The sequence below is a fragment of the Protopterus annectens genome, chromosome 8.part0, assembly GCF_019279795.1.
Source record: "Protopterus annectens isolate FY-2018-M chromosome 8.part0, PAN1.0, whole genome shotgun sequence".
Taxonomy (NCBI): domain Eukaryota; kingdom Metazoa; phylum Chordata; order Ceratodontiformes; family Protopteridae; genus Protopterus; species Protopterus annectens.
This window is the reverse complement of record NC_056741.1, coordinates 1,905,601,524-1,905,625,043: the sequence shown is the minus strand read 5'-3', so window position 1 is coordinate 1,905,625,043 and position 23,520 is coordinate 1,905,601,524. Positions and strand designations below refer to the sequence as shown.

The 23,520-nt window shown below is 42.1% G+C and overlaps 1 protein-coding gene across 1 annotated transcript in view; it reads left to right on the top strand.

Annotated features, from left to right (window-relative positions):
• Positions 1 to 23,520, top strand: part of CPNE2 (copine 2) — a 1,786,656-nt gene that overhangs the window by 782,521 nt on the left and 980,615 nt on the right. The window contains exon 6 of the mRNA XM_044081406.1: positions 18,405 to 18,433. Coding sequence (XP_043937341.1) covers positions 18,405 to 18,433 — 29 coding nt within the window. The remainder of the gene's footprint in view (positions 1 to 18,404; positions 18,434 to 23,520) is intronic.

The window sequence follows — 23,520 nt, the reverse complement described above, 5'->3', positions numbered from 1 at the left end:
GACTGATTACTTGTATAAAAATGTTTTCCAAGCACAGGTAAAAAATAAATCCCTAAACAAATCAATGGGCAGATTTACAACAGCTTCTCTACCCCAAACATGGCTTCTGCTTTTAGTCTTAGAAGGAATTTTGAAGCAGGTCCTAAAATTGAAGTAAATTAATAAAGAGTTATTAGAAAATATTTCTGTGTAATTATCACAACTCTGCTTATTCAGACAATCACATTATTAAAATTAAAACAGTTTATAAAAGAGTGGAACAGGTTAACAGGTTCAAATATCTAGGAAGTGTAGCTGAGGATAAGGTAAGTCTAAATGAGGAGGTCAAAGACAGAGTAAGAAAAGTTTCATGCAGTATATATCCTTCCCTGTCTATACACACCAGAGAAATATAGTCTCAACAACAACACTTAGCTGACATCTCCAAATCATATTACCAGCTCCACCAATGCCCTTTATTCATCACATGCAGCTAAACTATGGAACTCAATTCCAAACCAAAAATTCTTCCAACAGAAGCTAAAAAAAAATCACTTAATATCTGCATGGTCATGTCACTGCCAAACTCAACAGGACAGCTTTCACTCTTTCAGCAGCTATATGCCTTCATCTGTAACTTTAATGTTGCACCTCCTCTGTCTAACCTTAGATCTCCAGATCTCCTGTTTCTCCTAAAGACATAGCACTATTGTGAACATATCCTTTCCAATCTTCTTGTACAAAAGACATTCAAAAGAAATGAACATATGTTGTGTGTATACAGGTCTACTTCAGTAGCCTGAAATACCAAAAAGCTGACATTTATAACACCGAGACCACATAAACGAAAAGTCAATACCACGAACGTCTACAAGACTGAATCATCATATAACCATCACTGGCAATTTTAAAGTCCCAACTCAGCTAATCATACTGCTCCGCTCAGCTGTGCAGTGTTTAAACAGCAATTCCCACTAGTGTAGCATTCACAGCAGTCAGTACACTATTGCGCTACATGTTTCTGACTTAAACAATACCAGATAAAATAAATATAGCCGTTTCGGTGGACCAACAAAACACAACAAACCACGTGCCTCCCCTAACTAAATATACCAACTCTGAGATCGCACTACAGTGGCTGTATGTCTTTTAGAGAGCAGGAACGTATGTAATGGCTTCAGCAAGAAAATGTAATTTTTTTTCCTTTTAAATGTGTGCTACTACTGTTTATTAGTGTATACAGCTGCAAAACTTAACATTACATACATGCACATATCTAGCTCAACATTGGTTTAATTCACCATATGGTTGTTTCATTTGATTACTGGTTTATTTCTTTTGGTGTGCAGCAGTAAAGGGGAAGTCACTACAGACAGGATGTGGGAACTGTAACTGTGTTCACTAAGTGCTTTAAAACACTAAAGTTTAGTATATCACTTTGCTTGGTGTGTGTTTCGCTGTGTTAATGTCGGTGTTCTGTATGTCGGTGTATTAACAGCTGGTGTTGTGGACTTTCGTGGTATTGACTTTTTGTTTATGGGGTCTTAGTGTTATAAATGTCGGCTTTTTGATATTTCGGTCTACTGAAGTAGACCCATGTATACAAAATGTTCATACTCGTGAATGATCAAATACTGTAGTGCTCTCTTCATATGATTCATAGGACTGGAGTCTTTTTAAACTTAGCCATGCATCCCAAATATCTGACGAGATGTCCTTCATGGATGCATCTGCAGTCATAACAAGTGGGTTGTCCTGTCGTCAGGCAGCCCTGCAGTCGGCCGGATTCCAAAGTCTGGGTCCGGCTTCGGCTGATGTCGCGTTCCACCCGACGTCATCTCTGTTGGTCTTCGGGTATAAAAGCATCAGCCGACGCCATTTTCCTCAGTCTTTCTTGCCGCGTGGCGCCCGAAGCAGAAGCTGTTCGCAAGTGCCGGTCGGTCGGATCCAGAGATTACTTCTACCGAATACTACTTCGAAGACTTCTAAAGCTAAGTACCCCGTTGGGGACTCTTTCTTGCCTCAGCCGATGTCAGAAAAAGTTAACAATTGTTTAACCTGTGGGAAACAAATACCTCATAAAGATTTCCACTCTTACTGTCTGCCTTGTTTAGGCCCAGCCCACGACGTAGCAGCCTGTTCGGCCTGTGCCTCTTTCAACCGACGAACGCTTAGGCGTCGGTCGGAGTTTGCAGAACAGTTTTTCGGTACTGATTTTGCATACATTATGCCGTCGGATCCTCCGACTACCCAATCTTCCAAAAAACGCAAAGATAAAGACCGACACTCGCGGTCCGCGGTTTCGGCCGAAACCACGGCAAAGCAAACCGCGAGTGTCTCGGTTTCGGCCGAAACCGAGAAAACTGCTCAAAGTACAGCTGAACCTATTCTTACAACTGAGGCCCCTGCTACAATCCTTGAATCGACCTCAGAAATTTTACCCACTACGGTGGTTGACTTATCAGACACCATCCCCTTGGATGTCTCTACCCCAGCACGTGGTGCTGCTAGGCCTCCAGCAGCCATGTCCATTAAGGCCTTCGCCAGGGCTAAAGCAGCCAAGACTACTAAATCAGTGCCTGTTAAACCCCCCTCATCCAGGCCCTCTTCTAGTTCTCAAATGCTTTCTTTGGCAGAAGATTTAATTTCTTTAATTAGAGGATCTCAATCTCACCCAGACAGGGCCTCTCAGCCCCCAGAGAAGAGACCTAGGGCAGAGCCCCCTGAGCCAGTGTCTTCTGATGATTCTGCTGATGAATCAGACATAACTGACCAGCCTGAGGCTCCCTTCTCCAATTTTGAAGATTCTGATGCTGAAGAATCCATTCCAGCTGCTTCCCCACCAGAAGAATTCTCCTTTGGAAACCTTGCATGCCATGCGAGAACAGTTCCAATGGCAGCAACAGGATTTTTCAGACTCCAGAAAAAGACTTAGGACCTTTCTGCACCTCCCACAGCACAGGCCCTTAGCTATACCTCCTGTTCTCTCTGTGGTGGATGATGCTTTCAATGATGTTTGCTCCGCTCCAGATTCTTTACCCCAGCCCCTGCCAAACCAGACAGATTTTACAGGGTGCCAGATACTCATCACCACCTTTACAAGGCCCCACTTGCAGACCCAGAAACTATATCCCAGGGTCCCAAGGCAGTAGCCGCGACCACAGCTAAAAACCCTATTCCTTCTGAAAGGGAAGCAAGGTCACTAGACAGATGGGGTAAAAGGTCTACACTTCAGCTACTCTCTCAGCTAGAGCTTTAAACTGTCAGTTTCACATGATACAATACCAAGAGTTTATGCTTGATCAGTTAACTAAGAAACTAACTACTGATGAATCTCTTGATAAGAAATATGTATTAGAGATGGTAAATAACATACAACAGGTTAGCAACCATTCCTTAAAATGTGGCTATGATGCACTGGAGGCTTCATTTAGATCAGCCATGACAGGCACAGTGATAAGAAGGCATGCATGGCTAAAGGAACAAGCTTTACCGGATCATGTTAAAGCTAAGTTGCTAGATGCTCCTATGGACAAGACAAGTTTGTTTGGTACACCTGCCCAGCAGGTTATGAAGAAAATGGAAGAAAAGGCAAAATCTGTTCAAACTGTTAAAGATTTCTTGCAGGTTCAACCCCAAGGTTTAGCAGGAACTGGCCTGCCAAAATTGGTCCTTTCCTGACTCCACAAAATTTCAAAGGGGCAGGAATAGGCGTTCCAGAGGCAGAAACCAATCCAGAGGAGGTGCCTACAGAGGCGACAGTGGCAAGGTAACAACAGAGGCACAGACACAGCCACTGCCACTACATCAGCACAACCACAGTGACTTAATCCTAAATCCGCCTACCAGGGAACAAATAGCAGCTCCTCTAGGCGGAAAGTTAACCTTATTTTCAAAGAACTGGCACTACATAACAAAAGACAAGTGGATTTTACAAACCATAGATCAAGGTTACCGGTTTCACTTCCACACTTTACCAGTCAAAAGAGGAATGCCAAATCTACCTCCAAATCAAAAACAGAGGCTCTACGCCAGATAATGGAGTTAGCAAACATGAGAGCTGTGGAAAGAGTGCCAACAGCAGAACAAGGAAAGGGGTTCTACTCCAGACTATTCCTAGTTTCAAGAAAGGAAAAAAGTTGGAGACCAATTCTCGACCTGTCCACCTTAAATACATACATCATTGTCCCAAAATTCAAAATGCTGACCCTACAGCAACTTCTTCCCATGCTGGGCAAGGAGTCTTGGCTGGTAACTCTAGATCTCAAGGAGGCATACCTGCACGTCCCCATTCGACCAATCTGCAGAAGATACCTCAGATTTCTTGCAGGATCAGAGCACTATCAATTCTCAGCATTGCCCTTTGGCTTATCTACTGCGCCCAGAGTATTCACAAAATGCCTGGCATCAGTAATCGCCCATTGCAGACTACAGGGAATTCAAATTTACCCATACCTGGACGACTGCCTGCTACAAGGGGACAACAAAAGCAAGCTGACAACAGATTTACAAAGGGTCATTTACTTGCTACAAGGACTGGGATACACAGTCAATTTACAAAAGTCAAGGCTGATACCATCCCAAACAAGGACATTCTTGGGCGGAATTGGACACAGTACAACAAATGGCATTCCTGACTACAGAAAAACAAAAGAACTTCCTCTTTACTTCTTGGCACTAACAAAACTGAACAAGTTAACAGCAAGAAAATTTCTACAGGCCTTGGGCTTCATGGCATCATGCATAATCTTGGTCCCATTTGCCAGACTACATATGAGGAAACTACAGTGGTACCTAAAGAATTTATGGTCCCAACACAGACACAGTCTAGAAACAGAAATCCCACTAATTCCATGCTTAAAACAGGAGTTCCTATGGTGGGCTCAGGCATGCCAGTCAAACCCAGGCCTGCCCTTCCGCAGATGTCAACCAAGCCAGACCATCACAACAGGCGCTTCAGACCTAGGATGGGGGGCCCACATGCTGGACAAATGCGTGCAAGGATTGTGGACACAGGATCAACTTCACCTGCACATCAATCTAAAAGAAATGCTGGCAGTAAAACTGGCAATCCAAAAGTTCAAACCATTCCTCAAAGAGGGCCAGTTGATGATAAGGACAGACAACACCACAGTCATGTGGTACATCAACAAACAGGGAGGCACTCATTCATACCCCTATGCAGAATGACCTTGGAGCTGTGGACCCTGGCACTCAGCTACAACATTCAGTTACAGGCAATATTTGTACCGGGGAAAGACAATACTCTAGCAGACATACTAAGCAGAACCACTTCGGATGCCCACGAATGGAAGCTGCACCGGACATCTTCAAGACCATCTCAAAGAAATGGGGAATGCCACAGATAGACCTATTCGCATCACCTCTCAATCACCAGCTCAAAAATTCTGCACAAGGACATTCCACCCACTAGCATGGAAAGTGGACTCACTCTCCTTCAACTGGAAAGGCCTAACAGCATATGCATTCCCACCTCTTCCTTTGATACACAAGGTACTACTAAAAATCAAGGAAGAACGTCCAAGGATAATCCTGATAGCCCCAAACTGGCCAAGACAACACTGGTACCCACTACTGAAGAGCATGTCTCGGAACAACATGTGGCCAATACCCCTGATGCCTTTGATGTTAACTCAGAACAACTACAGCATCATATATCCAAACCTAAAAACGCTGCAACTGACTGCATGGAACATCACATAGCAGCAGCTAATCCAGAACTTTCCCAAAGAGTTAAAGACATTATTCTTGAAGCACGCAGACCTTCAACAAGAAAGAACTATGCTGGAAAATGGAAAAGGTTTGTCATTTGGAGTACCGAAAGAGGAAAAGATGTGTCAAACATAGATATGCCTAACATTCTGGAGTATCTGGCCGAACTTCTTCATTCAGGCCTGTCCTACTCCTCCATCAACATACATGCATCAGCAATTTCAGCAGAATACAGCTTTGATCCACCTGTTTTTTCGCACCCTTTGCTCAGGCAGTTCCTCAGAGGAATCAAGAATGTAAAACCTCCAAGGAAACCACCATTACCAGCTTGGGACTTAAACTTTGTGCTAGAAAAGTTGACACTAGCACCCTTTGAACCAGCAGCAACAGCAGACCTACAACACCTGTCATGGAAAACTGCTTTCCTACTGGCAATTACTTCAGCAAGGAGGGTTTCAGAACTACAGGCCTTAATGGCAGTGCAACCCTTCCTAATCTTCCACCAAGATAGAGTGTCCTTGAGGACTAATCCTACATTTATGCCTAAGGTGGTATCCAGAGTATCTTTAAACCAGGCAATCCACCTACCTACCTTCTTTCCCAACCCACAAAACAGAGGGAAAGAATACTGCATACCTTGGATGTACATAGACAGCTACGCTACTACTTGGACAGAACAAAAATAGCAGAAAGACTGACCAACTTTTTGTAGCCTATGCAACAGGAAGGGAAGGAAAAGCTATTTCCAAACAGACAATCTCCAAATGGATAGGAAATTGCATACGATACTGTTACTCCTTCCATGGAAAACCAATTCCACAGAACATAAGACCTCATTCTACAAGGGCAACAGCCACTACCACAGCCTTCTTACGAGGAGTGGCAACCAAAGACATTATTGAGGCGGCTACTTGGACCTCCGTGCATACATTTGCCAAGCATTATAATTTGCCTCTTTATTCCAGATCCCGAGCAGGGTTTGCCACTGCTGTACTGCAAGGGATCCTAAACACACCATAATCTACCTTTATCCTCCTCCCCAGTTGGCTATGGTATTCTACCCACTTGTTATGACTGCAGATGCATCCATGAAGGACATAGTACAGTTTTGTACCTACCATAAATGTAGATGTCCGAACTGGATAGCATCTGCAGTCAGGATTACCCCCCCTCCTTCCCCTCTGTGGTACTCCTAGGGTGTTTACCCTCCTAATAGCTAGCTGTTGGGGGGGAGTCTTTTATGGTGTATTTGTTTGTATATATGTACATATATGCTTATTGTTGTGTTTACCTCTATCTATTTGGAAACATTGGCATCTATCCAAATTTTACCCTGCAAGAGGGCTACTGGCATCTGGGGCAAGAAACACTGAGGAAAATGGCGTCGGCTGATGCTTTTATACCCGAAGACCAACAGAGATGACGTCGGGTGGAACGCGACATCAGCCGAAGCCGGACCCAGACTTTGGAATCCGGCCGACTGCAGGGCTGCCTGACGACAGGACAACCCACTTGTTATGACTGCAGATGCTATCCAGTTCGGACATCTACATTTATGGTAGGTACAAAACTGTACTTTTTGGTACCCTTGGTGAGCAGATGCTTGGGAGAAGAGCCACTTACAAACAGAGGTCTAGAAGATAAACCATTTACTTTGTCTGTTGGTTAACACAAGCTTTCTAAGTAACTCAGCAGGCAGCACCACTCACCTTTGACAGAAGGCTGGGATTCTATTCCCACATGAGGTAGTTGGATTAATTTTCCAAAACTGATACTGCAGTGCAGCATAACGGAGGTGCTGCACTCCAGAGTGTGCCAAGCTGCAGATGAGATGTTAAACTAAGGCCCCATCTGCCTGAGCCAGTCATAACGCAGGTATATATAAAAGTTCCCACAGCGCTTATCAAAAAAAGAATTGCTTTGTTTACATCTTTCATTATTTACAATTTTTTACATTATTTATACATTAATATTCATAACATATATGCTTCCATTTTTAAACTTTAACAAATAATCTACACAGGAAAAAACAATTTCCATTTTTCATTTAAAGAAAAATCATAACAAATGTTGATTTTTTTTCTAAGCCAGTATCAACTATTCTCTAAAATGTCATCTACCCACATCCTTTCTTCCAAGACCATATTTTTATCTTATTAATATATCTTTATCATCTCTATTTATATGATACAATAATCCTTCCCATCATTTCCATATTTTCCAGATTGCTATACACAATATTTGTCTAATTTTTTTTAAATTTTGTCCATACATTATATTCAGTGCTATGTTTTTAAATCCTTCCCATTTATATTAATTTCTAAAATTTCTCATTTTTTTGTTACATCCTAAAAAACAATGGATAGCAAACAGGATAGTATTGTCATTAAAAATGTCATGGCTGCATGTACCTACACTTTTTTCTTTAAAATTAGAAAGTGACTCCAGGTAACTGCAGTAAAAATACTTCAGCAATAGTGAACTCATAAATGTGACAGCTAGAAGCATGACTTACACCCACCTTCCCCATAATCACAGAATATAGTTATTTGCAGTATGTTCCAACTCAAAAACAAAGTAGGGCATATGAAGGTCTCTGATATTATTAGCCCTGAAAATGGGAGGGGCACTCTCAGCCTAGCATTGCAACCCACCTGCCAGATATGTGCAGATCCATGATGTGAGGTAAAATCCAACAAAAAGAAGTTTGCCAGAAAGACATGGGTGTATTCTTTTTCTTTGTTATGTATGCATGATCTACCAAACACCTACACCTCTCACAAAATCTATTTGTATGCAGGTTCCTTCTCATTGTGCAGGTGGGATAAAGCTGTGAAAAGCATTCTACAGAACTTTCATGGACATGCAACAATTGTTCTCTGTGAGACTGTTTAAAAGCAGTTTAATTCTAAAAGCAGATGAAAAAAAGCTCTGCAATATGAGGTTTAACCAGCAAGTGTCTTGAACTGAGACATTTATGGTTTATACTGATGATGAGGTCTTTGAACGTGTGAATGTTAACAGCACGGCTGAAAGCTGAAGTACTTTCAGAATTCAATTATAATAGTAGTTCTTGCAACATCAGTGGAATATTTAAACACATCTTTATTATGGAGAAATAGGCATTTTATTCTACATCAAAAACAGTTTACAAAACTACAGCTAGACAATCAAATTGTCTTAATTTGATAATAATTTACATAGTGTGGGCATCCCAATAGACAAAGTATGCACAAAATAAGGAGTGGGAAAGCATATCTGCATTATGAAAGTTGCAAGAGCATTCCTGAGCTGTATGCAAACTTTATGATGCATAAAAGCATAAGATATACATGTTAAAAAACATGCATGAAATAATTGTATTCTCTGCAAGTTGAATGGTTTAACCCTGCATTATAATTAACAACAGATCTTTAGCACCTGTTTTTCATTCATGAGTAAAATACAAGTATAATGGCATATGTACATTCCTGATGAAGGGTGTGTGTGTGTGTGTGTGTGTGTGTGTGTGTGTGTGTGTGTGTGTGTGTGTGTGTGTGTGTGTGTTAGTATGTGCTTATCTAACTAAAAGTTTTTCCAAATGATGTTGTCATATCTGCTGCTTATATCTCTGGTGTTAAATCTGTGTCCATACAATCTCTAAAATGTTAAATTCTTCTCTTGCAGTTATGCAGTATTTGAAATCAATTATTTTGTGACCAATATGACATATATACAAGTCAGAAATAAACAAACAAAAATAAAGTATTGTCTGATATGTGGCTCTAGTACTAGGTAATGCAGTCTCACATCTCTACATCTGATATTGATATTTTCTGACAAAAAAAATAGATGTTCACCTGTAGAAAGAAAGGACCTTTGTGTTTAGATCAATAATTATAAAATGCGTATGCAACTGTGTCTTATAGAATGCGTGCCAAACTCTTAGAGGCAGTACCCGGAGACCTTTTTTGAAGGAGGAGAGTTATCACAAAAAAAAGTTTGCATAGATTTGTTAATAAAGTTTAGTCTCTCAACCAGGCAGCTTCTGGATTGTGATCTAAAAATGAGATACAGTTTATGGCAGAATGACTTGAATTTATGATATTTTGCATATCAGACATGAACTGTTAAGTAGAAAAATATTAAGTTGCAGAAATTTGTATTGTAGTATGGCTATGATTGGTGCCACTAGCTGTGTACAGATAGTATCCACAGGAGATGTTTAGCAGTGCTGTGTAAGTGCACATGCAGGAAGGGAAAGCCAATCAAAGAACAAAGAGGTCACCCCTAACCCAGAATGCATTTTGGTATTTAGTATTACCAGCATCTTATATAATTACTTAAACTTGTGTCATTTTTTTCTTGCCAGTATAGTACTAGAAACCTGCCCTTATAGTAGAGACTGCATAACATTTATACCTTTCATTTTTACAGGAGATATAATGTGATAGGTTGATATATAAGCATGTCATGTGGCTGAAGAGTAATGGAGTTTGATACTAGCATCCTGTTATTTTGAAGTTTCACCTATTCAGCCATTCCCTAGTCAAGTCCTGTGCTTCAGTTCTTGCTGTGTTATAATCTAAAATTAATATAGTTTCCTTTTCTTCTGCTTAACTTATATGCAGTTTTTGTTTTAGGGCACTTGATGCATTTCTATGGCCTAATCTAGCTTTTTCCAGAATTCTTGAACAAAGATGTTGAGGGGTGTAACACAGTGAACCTCCCCCTAATGAAAGAAAATATGTTGAACATCTCCTAGATATCAACAATTATATTTGTCCTCCTCATATTTTAGGCAAAGTCAAAAGTAAAATATTTTTTAATGAGCAGTTAGCAGTCATTTGTTCATTATAAGGAAACAATCCCTCAATGCACACATAACAAAAATAAAGGAAAGTGACTCTTTTCAGCATTAATTTGCATTCAGATACAAATTAAATTTATCTTTGTTGCAGAATTCATGGCCCTGAGTACAAAGGAGGAATGAATACAAAGCAGCCATTAAACATTTTCAGACAAACTTGTTTATATTTTCCTAAAAACAAAGTATTTGGTCTTTCCATTTAATTTTACATTATTTACCATTTTGTTGTGTAGAAAGTGAAACCCCTTCTAGTATTAGAATGCAATTACTAGTAATCAGTTTATTTTCAAAGATTATCAGTCTACAGAACATGGCTAAACAGTAGGGATTGGTTAAGATATTAAAAGGCTGGCAAAGATTAAAAGGAAATCATTCTGATTCTCTGTGTGTGATAGGGCATTGTTTGTTGAAATTCATTTTAAGGTGTTCATATGTCATTACCCAGTTACTAGACTTATGTGGTTTGGGCTACATTATTTGCATGGATTGTATGTAGGAGCATTTTTGGTCAGTGAGTTACTGAAATTTTGCATTTAGTCTATTATAAATGGGAAGAAAAAAAAATCTCTAAAACTTTATTTATTTAACTTTAATAAATAATTCGGAATTTATGAGAACAACTGGTACTGTTAGCTTACCAGGAGCTCAGAAACCTTTTATGTAGGGGCCACTTCTGAGTTCAGTACTTTTGTAAGTTTCTTTAGACATATGAAATGGCACAAATAATCACTAAGAACTAAGACTATGAGTTACTGAGCTGTGTCCTGTGGGCTAGGGTTTGATTCCCTCTGCCATCAGTTACCTACTGTGTGACCCTGTGTAAATCACTTAAGCACAAAACTTTTGGGCTGCTACTGAAAAAAAAGTGTATACAGATCAGTGCTTTATCCCAGTTAACAAATATAAATAAGCAGAGGGAAAAGGCTTAGCTTTTTGAAGAGAGAACACAATGCTGGAAAGCACACAAAAGGGCTTTAAGTATTTTTTGCACTTCTCGTATATTGTTACTGTACTTTAGCAGTTCAAAAAACCTGTAATGTCTGCTGCTTTTGCTTTAAGTAGTTAATTACACTTTATTACAATCTGTTAGTTGTAGGGCTGTTGTAGGTAGCTTGTGTGGACTTTTTACACTTGGGCTCCAAACCAGCTATTCTACATTAGAAGGTGTTTTTCTGCACACTTGTGGCAGAAGTGTGCTGATCTAACCTGTTTGAGTTGGTTATTGCTGGAGGACGGATTATTGTGTGCTTTCCTGATATGTAGTTAGCTTAAAACTTGTTTCCTGTTGCTCGTATTTAAGCCTCACATCAGTTAGCAGTGCCTTGTATAGATGCAAAATCCTAGAAGCTCAGTTTTTCCCTAAACAGCTCTCAATGAAACCCTTCCAAGCTTTCCTGCTGCTGTCGGAGCAACTCAGTTGCGCACTGACCAGTGTTGCCTTATTGAGCAACCTTAGCCTGCACAAAGTATAGGTCCCTCTTGTAGTCTCGGCGCTACCAGCACAGTCCTGTCAAATTAACCCATTCCCTTCCCTAATAAAACATACAGTAACAGCCTGCTATTACGGATGGGCAGTTTCCCATCATCTCTCTGGCCAGCCTGATAGACATGGGCATCCTGAGGCAATGTAGCAATAGACTCATGTATACTGACAACCACTTACTCCTAAAACAGAAATACTTTATGTGAGAGATGTAGTTACACTATGAAATTAAAGTCAGACTCTCTCATAAGGACAAATTGAATGCCAAACAGGTTTTCAGCACACACACTCACTTCCCACACTAAATGAGGACATGACACATAAACCCATATATGCGGAGGTACTCACTAGTAACTTACCAAAAGTTCAGAGGCCTCAAAAATGGAAATCACTTGCACACATGATAATGCAAAAAACAACCACAATACATAAGGCACACACTAGTGTCTCAACAAATAAGCCCATAAGGAGTAACACCACAAAACCTAATGTATTGGTCATAGGTGACTCCATTGTGAGACTTATGGATGCTCCCTTCACAAGGCTGAATAAAGAGTAGGTTGCAGTTAGCTGCCTCTCTGGTACCAGGAACTGTCAAGTCACTCAAGCACTCAAGTCACTCAACCACAAGTACCGGTATGACTCCATCATAGTCCATGTGGAGGTGAATGATTTGAGATGTACCTCACTGGACTATATGAAGAGAGACATGACTGAGCTCTCAGATTGTGTGTCACAGGCAGGTATAAGCTTAGCCTTAATCAGCATTCTACCTTCTCCAAGGATGAGGCCACAATACAAAAAAAAAAAAATGATTGATTTTAACAATTAGGTTAGCTTCTGGTATCAGTCCAAGCAATATCTGTCAGCCTGAAAGACATGTTTGTCAGACCATGCTGCTTTGCCAGAGATGATCTGCATCTGTCTCCTTAAGGCTTTCAGATACTGGCAAGGCCATTAGCCACCCCAATTGTGCCTGTTTTAGGCAGTGTCATAATAACCAACCTCCCAACATATCAAAATCCTCTCTAGATAAACTTAAGTTACCGCTGCTTAATACTAGGAGTCTGAACAAGAAACTGCACTCCTTTGAAGCACTTCTCACTTTGAAAGATGTTGACGTCTGTGCAGTCACCAAGACATGGTTCAAAGCAGCAGAAAGTATCCAGGCCATGCAGGACTACAATGCTTTCCATACATTTCAACCACAAACTGAGCATAACAGAACCAAAGGAAGAGGTGTATCCATCTTCATTAAGGGTAAGTACAGCTCAAAACTGATCAAACAGTACAATTCCCTTGAGCTACTCCATGTCCAATTAACTACAGACAAAGCCCCATACCATATCATAGCTGTCTATAGGTTCCCCATCACGAAGCAGGAAAAGCATACCTAGATTTATTAAAGTCACTTGCCATACAGGCCAACACCTTAGTCATGGGTGATTTTAATTATCCTACCATCCGTTGGGAAACATACATGACCAAAAACATGCTGGCTCAGAGGTTCTTGGACTTTGTCAATGCAAATGCTTTGAATAGCTAGTGAGCACACCCACAGGAAAATGAAATGTCTTGGACATAGTCCTCACTAACATGGGAGAGCATTGCACCCCTACAGCACCCCCCCCCCCCGTGTGATGTCCTCCCTGGTAAGATCGGGCCATAAATCAGTCTCACTTGATGTAATTATAAGACCAGATACCTCATCAAGCTCAAAAATGCTTAAGAATTTTTCAGAGAAAAATTACCTCCTACTAAGTCATGATAAGTCATGATATAAGTTGTTTCGAAGCCCCCTTGAACATAGATAACATGGACTCCTATGCAGAGGTGTACACCAATGCCCTCTATAACCACTTAAGCAGTTGTATAGAATTGGCTGTATCTGATCAGATTAAAACCAGGTCTTGATGAAAAAACAAGTGACCCTGGTGGATCCCTAGTATAAACAGGCTATACAGCAAAAGAAAGAAACTAATGTTGAAGAACAAACTGGCTCAGCAGGTGAAGAAGTTCCTGTCTAGGTTAAACAAATAAATTAGAGATATTGTCAAGTCTTTCAAAGCTCATTATGAAGCAAAAATAGTCTCTGTAGCTAAGGATAATCACAATGTATTCTTTAACTACGTCCAAAATCTAAAAGGGAAGGCCCAGCTATGCACCAAACTGGTTGTGGATGTCACCACCCATACTCAACTGGAGGTAAAAGTCAACTGGCTAGCTGACAGATTTGGAGCAAACTTCACCCCCCTGTCCCCTCCAGTCATCCCTCAAAGTATACCTGGCACCATTCCTCATCCTATTATCTCAAGAGAGCAGGTCATCTTGGTGCTCTGCAAGGCCAAAAACATGGCATCAATGGGACCAAACAACATACCAGGTTGCCTTTTAATCAACTTAAAACATGACCTAGCAGACCCACTTAAATCCCTGTTTAATCACAGCCTAAAAACTGGTTATGTTCTGGCAGAATGGAAGACAGCAACAGTAATCCCTCTGCACAAAGGGAGACAATCAGGCGATCCTGGGAATTACAGGCCTATAAGCTTGACTAGCCTCATCTGCAAGGCCATGGAAAGAATCATTATGGACCTTATTAACAAGGGCATATGTAATCTCTGAACTCTGGACCCAACCCAGTTTGGATTCTTTAAAGGTAGATCATGATTGACTTCTTTGAGAAAGTCAACAAGACCCTGGAAGAGTGAAAGAAAGTGCATACCACCTACCTTGACCTAGCCAAAACATTTTACACAATCCTCCACTCAGATATTATAAAGAAACTCTCCCAACTGGAAATTAGCCCCTACATTACCAGATGGCTAGCCAACTGGCTCACTGACAGAACACAATGTCAAAGTGGGTGATTTCACCTCTAGCAAAAGACCATTCACCAGTGGCATACCACAGAGTTCTGTGCTGGGCCCCTTACTGTTGGGAATTTATTTTGCAGAACTCCAGGCAAACTTGGACAGCCTGTGACCAAGTTTGCTGATGATTACAAATTGGGAGCAATCACTGAGTCCACCAGTGATGTTAATATGCTGCAAACAAGGTTAACGCAGACAAATGATTGGTGCCAAAGCCATGGATTAAAGCTAAATGCAAAAAAAAAGCATTATTATTTCCTTTGGGAAAGCTGGAACCCCTGCTAATTACATTATAGACAGCAACCCCCTAAGTGTAGGCCCAGTTGTATGTGATCTGCATAATCAGGTAGATAGAAATCTGAACCTTCCACAGCAGTAAGGAAATCCATCTATGTAGCACATCTTATAAGTAAAGGCATCACATCTAGATCTAAGGACGTTATAATTCCATTATACACGACCCTCATCAGACCAATAATTGAGTAAAATGTTCCCTTTTGCATGTACTTCAGCAGACACATGCAACAATTGGAGAGACCATAGAGGTTTCTCACCAAAAAATCAGAGGGTGCACAAAACAAGTCTTACACTTAAAGACTGAAAGCCCTGTCATTGTCTTCTGTCAACTACAGGTTGCAAAGGGGTGACCTGTGCCTGGCTTACAGGGCAGTTTCTGACCTGGCCCTGATGGAAATGCTACACATTTGTAAATCAAACTGCATGAGGATCACTTGCTCCAGGGATCTTAACCTATTCTCTGACATGAACAGGTCATGCTGGAGAGATAGATACATCTTCCACAGACTGACACTTCTCTGGAAGATGCTTCTAATTCACATGGAACAGATCCTCTCCAAACATCACACTCTTCAAACGCAACCTAGATCAATGGATGGGTGACCACACATTCACTGCTGGGGTGGCATCCATGTCCCTTCTGGACAGAGAAAGTTGGTATTAACTACCATAGATCCTTACCTCTGTGACCTTCACTCACCTAACCACTGACATTTGGGACAACTCGGGATAAATATGGCTAGGCTTGTAAGGACTCTAGAGCCGTTAGCCTAGTGACCTTCTGAACCAATAAGGGTAACTAAGTATCATAAAAGGCTAATAGGCTAATGGCCCTAGAACCTTTTGAAGCCCAGCCATTCATACCCCAATTTTCCCAATTATCAATTCCCAAGGACTAGAATAGCATTGGTATATGCCTGTTCCTTAGGACATCTACAATCTGCCTTATCCATAAGGAGACACAGGTGACAACATCATGGATGAATTTATGATTTCTCATCCATTGGTCCAAATTGCATTTGGAGAGGCTTAGTGTAAGCTCTACTTCACATGAATAGGGAGTCTATTCCAGAGAAGGGGTAATCTCTGGTATACATACCTGCCCCTCCAACATGTTTTGTTTCTGTCACAGACTAGGTTTAGATCCTTAGACTGTGTAATTCTAGTGTTGCTGGTTTTGTGAATGTGTAGCATATCCATAAGTGCTAGATTGGACAGTACTGTATAGGTTAGGCATAGATTACCCCTCAGTAGTCTGTGTCGCTCATCATGTCAGGATAAAACAGACGAACATTCATGGGTTCAGTTCAAGCAACTTTATTATGCACAAACACATCAGGAATAAGGCTTTGTAACTTAAAATTAAATAAACTTATAAACAGACTAACTGCCACACTCATACATGCTAACACTCTGGCTGTTCTCTCAAAATGGCAGTGGTGCCTGCACATGCTTTGTATTTATATGCACATGCTACATCTGGAAATGCTTCTTAAAGGTGCATACACATGCTCTGATGTACAGTCTGTAGTAGACTGAGTGCAGGGGCAGGGCTTTGAGATGGTCCACATAAAACATGTTATGGCTAGGCTTGTATAGGCCCTAGAGCCAATAGCCTAGTATCAACCTATAAACCTATGAAAACCAAGTATTATTTCAGTGAGGAACCTCTGTGCTCTCCCGAGCTGTTGCAAATGACTGATCAGATAGATGTCGAAGGGCGTATTATACTCTATTATTGGTCTAATGAGGGCTTAGGTTAGTGGAACTGTGGCTTCCTTAGATCTAGATGTTATAACTTTACTTATTAGTTGTACCATGTTTTCTCACCACCTTGGACACATGGTGATCAAAGTTCAGGTTGCTCTCATCCTTAGTCTCCAAGTCTCTTATCACTGGGTCTACTCTTAATGGAGTGTTATCAGTGTTGTAATTTGCAGATGTGATTATCTTCCCAAAGGGTATGTGAAGACTGGTAGAGATGGGTGAAGGCTGCCAGCCTAGCCAAATAGAATTTGATACATAATTCTGGCATTTGTAAATATAAATGTAAAATACAGGCTTGTTTCTTAAATGAAAGAAAAATACTGTAAAATGTTGAACTTCAAGACTGTAGCAACACTGCCATCTGCTGTAAGGAAAACTAAGTCAAGTATTTCAAATCTTTCTTTTGAAGTTAAAATTATTTCATATCTATCCTTTGATTTGTAGAGCTCGGAGTCAGCCTATCTGGGCTAGCACATTCTTTCTATTGTTTTAACTTAAGGAATAATTACTAGAGTGAACATGTGAAATGTCTTTTATTGTTGTAGCTTCCTGAGCAGGTGTTAGCTTGCTAAATAATGTAGCCTGTTGTCCTGGGAACCCCAGGCTAAGTGTCAAAATTATGTCATTTGTATACTGGGAAAACCTAAGTGTCAAAATGATGTAATCTGGGAGTGCCCAGCAGAAAAGTTTGTTAGTGATTTTAAAAACTATTGCTGAGGGAGAGACTGTGAGCATTTTTGTCTGACTATTCAAATCAGCACTGCCTTATGCTCTATGTAAGTAAGTTACTTTAGAAGTATGTTTTCTTGTAGCAATAGCTAGGAATTAGAAAATATTAGACTAAGTGTTTTTCTGTTATGTCAGAACTGTACTACTGAATTATTTTAAGTTTCTGCATGATCTCTGAACTCTTGAATAGCACTGTGGTGTAGTAGTATTGTCTTCTGTTTTTAGTATTTATTATTAAATATTTTTAAACCCTTTTCAACTGTGGCTGGTTTATGTAGAGATAAATTAAGGTCTAGGGTACATTGCATGCTTATAAGTGACCCTTTACCAAGCCCTTTCAATAAGCCTTGATTGCTTAAGTTACACTACTATTGGATAATAATATTGCACAGTAATAACTGGACACCCTTTTAAGGGCCTTTGGGTAGCTGTTAATTATTAGCTGGTGGTGGCAGGAATTACTACCATATAATATAGGTATAGGGGCATAGTTGGAGAATCTGTGTCAGCCTTTCCCAGGAGTGTCTGTGAAGTTGTATAAATGCTTATCTCAAAGTGTGTGTGTGTGTGTGTGTGTGTGTGTGTGTGTGTGTGTGTGTGTGTGTGTGTGTGTGTGTGTGTGTATGTGTGTGTGTGTGTGTGTGTGTGTGTGTCAGTTACTTGGGCTGGAACATGAAGCACTGGTTGGACAGAGAGGGTACTGGAGGTTAGCTTACCAGCTAGGCTGAGATCTGGACCCTACAGCTGTGCCAGTGGGGAGTCTTATTGGGGACCTGGAGAGCAAGGGAGCAACCAAACCCAGGCTGACTGTGATCTCTCTGTGCTCTTAAGGGAAATTGCACTTTACTGTGTGTATTTATTACCATTTTCTCCTATATAAGATGCCCTCTCTGGTGTTAGTGGTGAGGATTGAGGCTCCTTGATTTCTGGGCCAGGGCACAGGTGTCACATATTAATTGGTGGCAGTGGTTGGGGTATCCAACTCACATATTAATTGGTTTGCAGTGGTGGGATCCACTACACATATTAATTGGTGGGCATTAGTGGGATATTCACAGCACATATTAATTAGTTAGCAAATACTAATTGGCATGTAGTGGTGTGGGTAGAGTGAATCCTGTAGCTTATGTACAGTGATTTCTGAAGGTGTTTTGTACTCTAAAACAGCCATGCAGTGAATACTCAGAGTTCAGATCACAATTATTTTATTTTTTTTTGTTAGCTTAGTTAGTCAGGGTGAACAGGCAGCACATCAGCAGAGGAGTATGGAAAGCTGACAAGGAGCCAGCTGGTGGATATGTGCCAGGCTAGGGGACTGGTGCATGGAAACCTGACTAAGACAGACCTGATTGCAGCCTTGGTTACTGCTGCATCAGAAAACAGCATCCAGGAGGACAATCAGACTGGCAGTGGAGATACAATATCCTCGGAGAATGGACAGCTCAACCTTTCTGCAAAGGACTATCAGACTGGCAGTGGAGATACAATATCCTCAGAGAATGGACAGCTCAACCTTTCTGCAGTGGGCTTAAAAATCCAACTGGAGCTAAAGAGACTTGTGTTGGAGGCCAGGTGTTTGGAGATAGAAGCCGAAGAAAAGGAGCATCAGAGGAGGCATGAGAGGGAAATACTGACTCTTTGCCAGAGTCATGGAGGTAATGGGGAAGGGAGTAACTGGACCCCAGAAGCACAACAGGTCAGTAAATTTCTTCAGCAATTTAAAAAGGGGGAGAGTTTTGATAGTTTCATTCATATGTTTGAGAGGGTATGCAAACAGTATAGTGTTGACCAAAGGCTCTGTGTATGGTTCCTGACCCCCTTACTCCATGGGAAAGCTGTAAATTTTTTGTCAAAAATGCTTGACGCTGTCTGTTTTGATTATACTGCTGTAAAAAATGTCTTTTAGAATGTTTTAAGCTAACACCTGAAATGTATAGGAAAAAGTTTTGTGAGCATAGATGCAAGGCAGATAAAAGTGTGTGAGAATATGTTGCTGAACTGAGCACTTATTTTCATAGCTGGGTGAGTGGATGTCAGGTCACCACTTTTGAAGGGCTGGCAGACCTTTTGGTGAGGGAACAAGACCTTATCACTTTGCCTGAAGACATGAGGATCTGGTTAGCTGATAGTCAATGTGCTACTTCAGATGAGTTGGGGAAGAAGGGAGTCCTATATCTGGCCAGCAGGGCAGTCCTGCACAGGAAGGGGACCCCCAGTACTGCTCATAGGTCTAAAGGAACCCATGGTGGGCAGCACAGACTGCCACAACAGAATCTGCCAGTAGCAGGGGAAGCCACTAGTCTAGGTACATGGCCAGGAGCTAGGGTTAAATGTTTTAAATGCAACCAGTGGGGTCATGTGGCATAGAGATGTCCATGGAGGCAAGGTGGGGAACCAAAGGTGAGGGAGCCAGTAAGTGGAAAAGACAAAATGCCAATAGTAGGTTGTCTTGAGACAACAGGGGCACTAAACTACCATCCTGCAGATGTCCTGAGAGGGAAGGTTTTGGATGAGGCAGTACCATGTACTTATGCAGTTATATGCGGTCAGGCAAGGAGACAATCATGTGGGTCTGGTAGCCTGGGAGAGACCCAGACAGACTGCAGACTTGCAGCTAGGACTGGTGAGGTGTTTACTTCAGGGAGTAAGCTACACTGTAGCAGTGAGTCTGAAGGTGAGCCACAGCTGCTTGTTGGTACTGATGTTCCCTTGGATAGGGTAACTGCAAATGCAGAGGTGAGTAGTAGTACCCAGGCTGACAGTGAGGCACCACTGTCAGAGGATGCCAGACTTCCTGTGGAAAGGGAGCTGGGAAGGGTTACAAGGAGAGAGTTGAGACAGGCTCATCTCTCAGACCCTACATTGAAAGGCCTGAGGCAGGTAGCTAGGGAGGCACCTGATTCTCAAGGAAAGGGGGAATCTGTATACTGGGACAAAGGGTGACTATACAGAGAGTTGACCCCTGAGGGAGGGCTAAAAGGTGAGAGAGTACAGCAATTGGGAGTGCCTAGAGCCTGCTATCTGGCGCTTCTAGCCATAGCCCATGATATGTCTTTTGCAGGTCATATGGGCATAAAACGTACAAAGAGGTGTATTATGCAGAACTTCTATTGGCATGGAATTTCCAGAGATGTAACAGGGTACTGCAGGACCTGTGAGCAGTGCCAAAAAGTAGGCAAGGCAGGAGACAAGGTGAGAGCTCCTTTGATGCCTTTGCCTGTGATTGAGGAGCCATTTAAGAGGATAGCTATGGATATTTTGGGTCCCCTGAGTCCTTTGATGCCCTTGCCTGTGATTGAGGAGCCATTTCAGAGGGTAGCTATGGATATTATGGGTCCTCTGAGTACCCCAAGTTCCACAGGGAAAAAGTATATCATAGTGGTAGTGGATTATGCTACACGATACCCTGATGCAGTGGCTTTGCCCTCCATTGAGGCAGAGACGGTGGAAAATGCTTTGTTAGAGATTTTCAGCAGGGTGGGTTTCCCAAATAAATACTGTCTGACAGAGGTGCCAATTTCCTGTCAGACCTGCTGGCTTGTCTGTGGAAGTTCTGTGGGGTGAAGCACATGAAGACCACCCCCTAACATCCCCAGACTAATGGTCTTGTTGAGAGATTAAACTTTACAATCAAGTCCATGCTACAGGTATTTGCAGATCAGTTTAAGAGGGAGTGGGACAAATATTTGCTCCATCTGTTGTTTGCTTACAGAGAGGTTCCCCAGGAATCCTCAGATTTTTCACCCTTTGAGTTGCTGTAGGGGCATAGGGTGAGGGGACCTCTAGATTTAATTCAAGATGAGTGGGAAGGTGAGTGCGAGTCTCACAAGGAGTCTGTTGTGGCATATGTCCTAAACCTCAGGACAAGGCTCAGGGAACTCATGGGCTTGGCCCAGGATAACCTGGCAGAAGCCCAACAACAATAGAAGAAGGTGTGGTATGACAGGAATGCTCGAGCTAGAGAGTATGCTGTGGGCAGCAGGTAATGGTTCTCATTCCTGTTAGACACAACAAGCTGCAAGCAGCTTGGGAGGGTCCCTACAAGGTGGTAAGAAAACAAAGGTAAGTGATGTTAACTACATGGTGGAGCTGCTAGGCAGATGGCAGGGGCACAAATTGTACCATGTTAACATGATGAAACCTTACCGTGATAGGGAGGCCCTTGTGCTGAGAATTTGCAGTGGATTGCAGGAGGAGTCTGAGGGAGATTTGGGGACTGATCTCCTCAGTGAGGCTCAGGCTGACACCTCAGTGGAAGGGGTAGCAATGTCCCAGCAGCTATCTCCTACCCAGGTTTGAGAAATTCGAGCAGTGTTGCAGGAATGTGGGGACGTGTTCACTGGGAAACCAGGGTGCACCCATCTAGTGCAGCACCAGGTGGATACAGGACACCAAAGCCCTATTAGGCAGGCCCCTTATAGGGTGCCTGAGAGAGTCCGACAGACTCTGAGGGAGGAGGTACAAGAGGTGTTAGAACTAGGGGTGATTCAAGAGTTCAACAGTCCCTGGGCCTCCCCAGTGGTGCTGGTGCCAAAGAAGGATGACAGCACCAGGTTCTGTGTGGATTACAGGAAATTAAATAGTCACACAGAGTTGAATGCTTACCCCATACCAAGGACAGATGAGGCCCTAGAGCAGCTGGGTGGGGCTAAGTATCTTACAACCATTGTTCTTACCAAGGGTTACTGGTAGGTGCCCCTGACTCCCAGTGCTAGAGAGAAGTCAGCCTTTGTTACTCCTTTTGGCTTATATGAGTTCACCAAGATGCCCTTTGGGATGAAGAATGCCCCAGTGACTTTCCAGAGGCTGGTGGATAATATCCTAGTAAGAGTGAGAGGGTTTGCCCTTGCTTACCTAGATGATATTGCCTTCTGCAGCCATTCCTGGCCAGAGCACCTTCAGTATGTCAGGGAGGTGTTGGGCAGACTACAGAGGACAGAGTTGACCATTAAGCCAAGCAAATGTCAGGTGGGCATGGCAGAGGTCTCCTACCTAGGACATAGAGTGGGGCATGGTGTGATAAGGCCAGAAACTGCCAAAGTGGAAGCCATTCAGACATGGCCTGCACCTGTTACTAAAAAGCAGGTGAGGGCATTTTTAGGGACATCAGGGTATTACAGAAAGCTCGTCCCCAGTTATAGTACCATAGCTGCTCCCCTCAGACACCTGACAAGGAAGAACAGGCCAGATAAGGTAGTGTGGACCCCAGCATGTGAGCAGGCTTTCCAGAAGCTTAAAGAAGCTTTGGGAGGACCCCCCTGTGTTAGCCAGTCCAGATTACAGCAAATAATTTGTTGTGCAAGTGGATGCTTCGAACCATGGGGTGGGGGCTGTACTTAGCCAGATTTCTTCAGTGGAAAAAGAGCACCCAGTGGTTTATCTCAGTCATAGTCTCCAACCCAGGGAGGAATGTTATGCAGTGGCAGAAAAGGAATGTCTAGCCATAGTGTGGGCACTGCAGAAATTTCAGCCTTATCTGTATGGAAGAAAATTCACTGTAATGACAGATCACAACCCCCTTATATGGCTAAACAGAGCCAGCCAGCAAAATTCCAAATTGCTAAGATGGAGCCTGGGATTGCAAGCATATGATATGTCAGTGCAGCACTGCAGTGGGAATAGCAATGCCAATAAAGATGGGCTCCCAAGAAAGGGAATGGGGTGTGGTACACCCAGAAAAACCTAACCCTCTCAAGCAGCGTTTATCAAGGGTCACTTGAAAAACTAGCTTGAGTTCTCCGGGGGCGGGGGGATTATAAATATAAATGTAAAATACAGGCTTGTTTCTTAAATGAAAGAAAAATACTGTA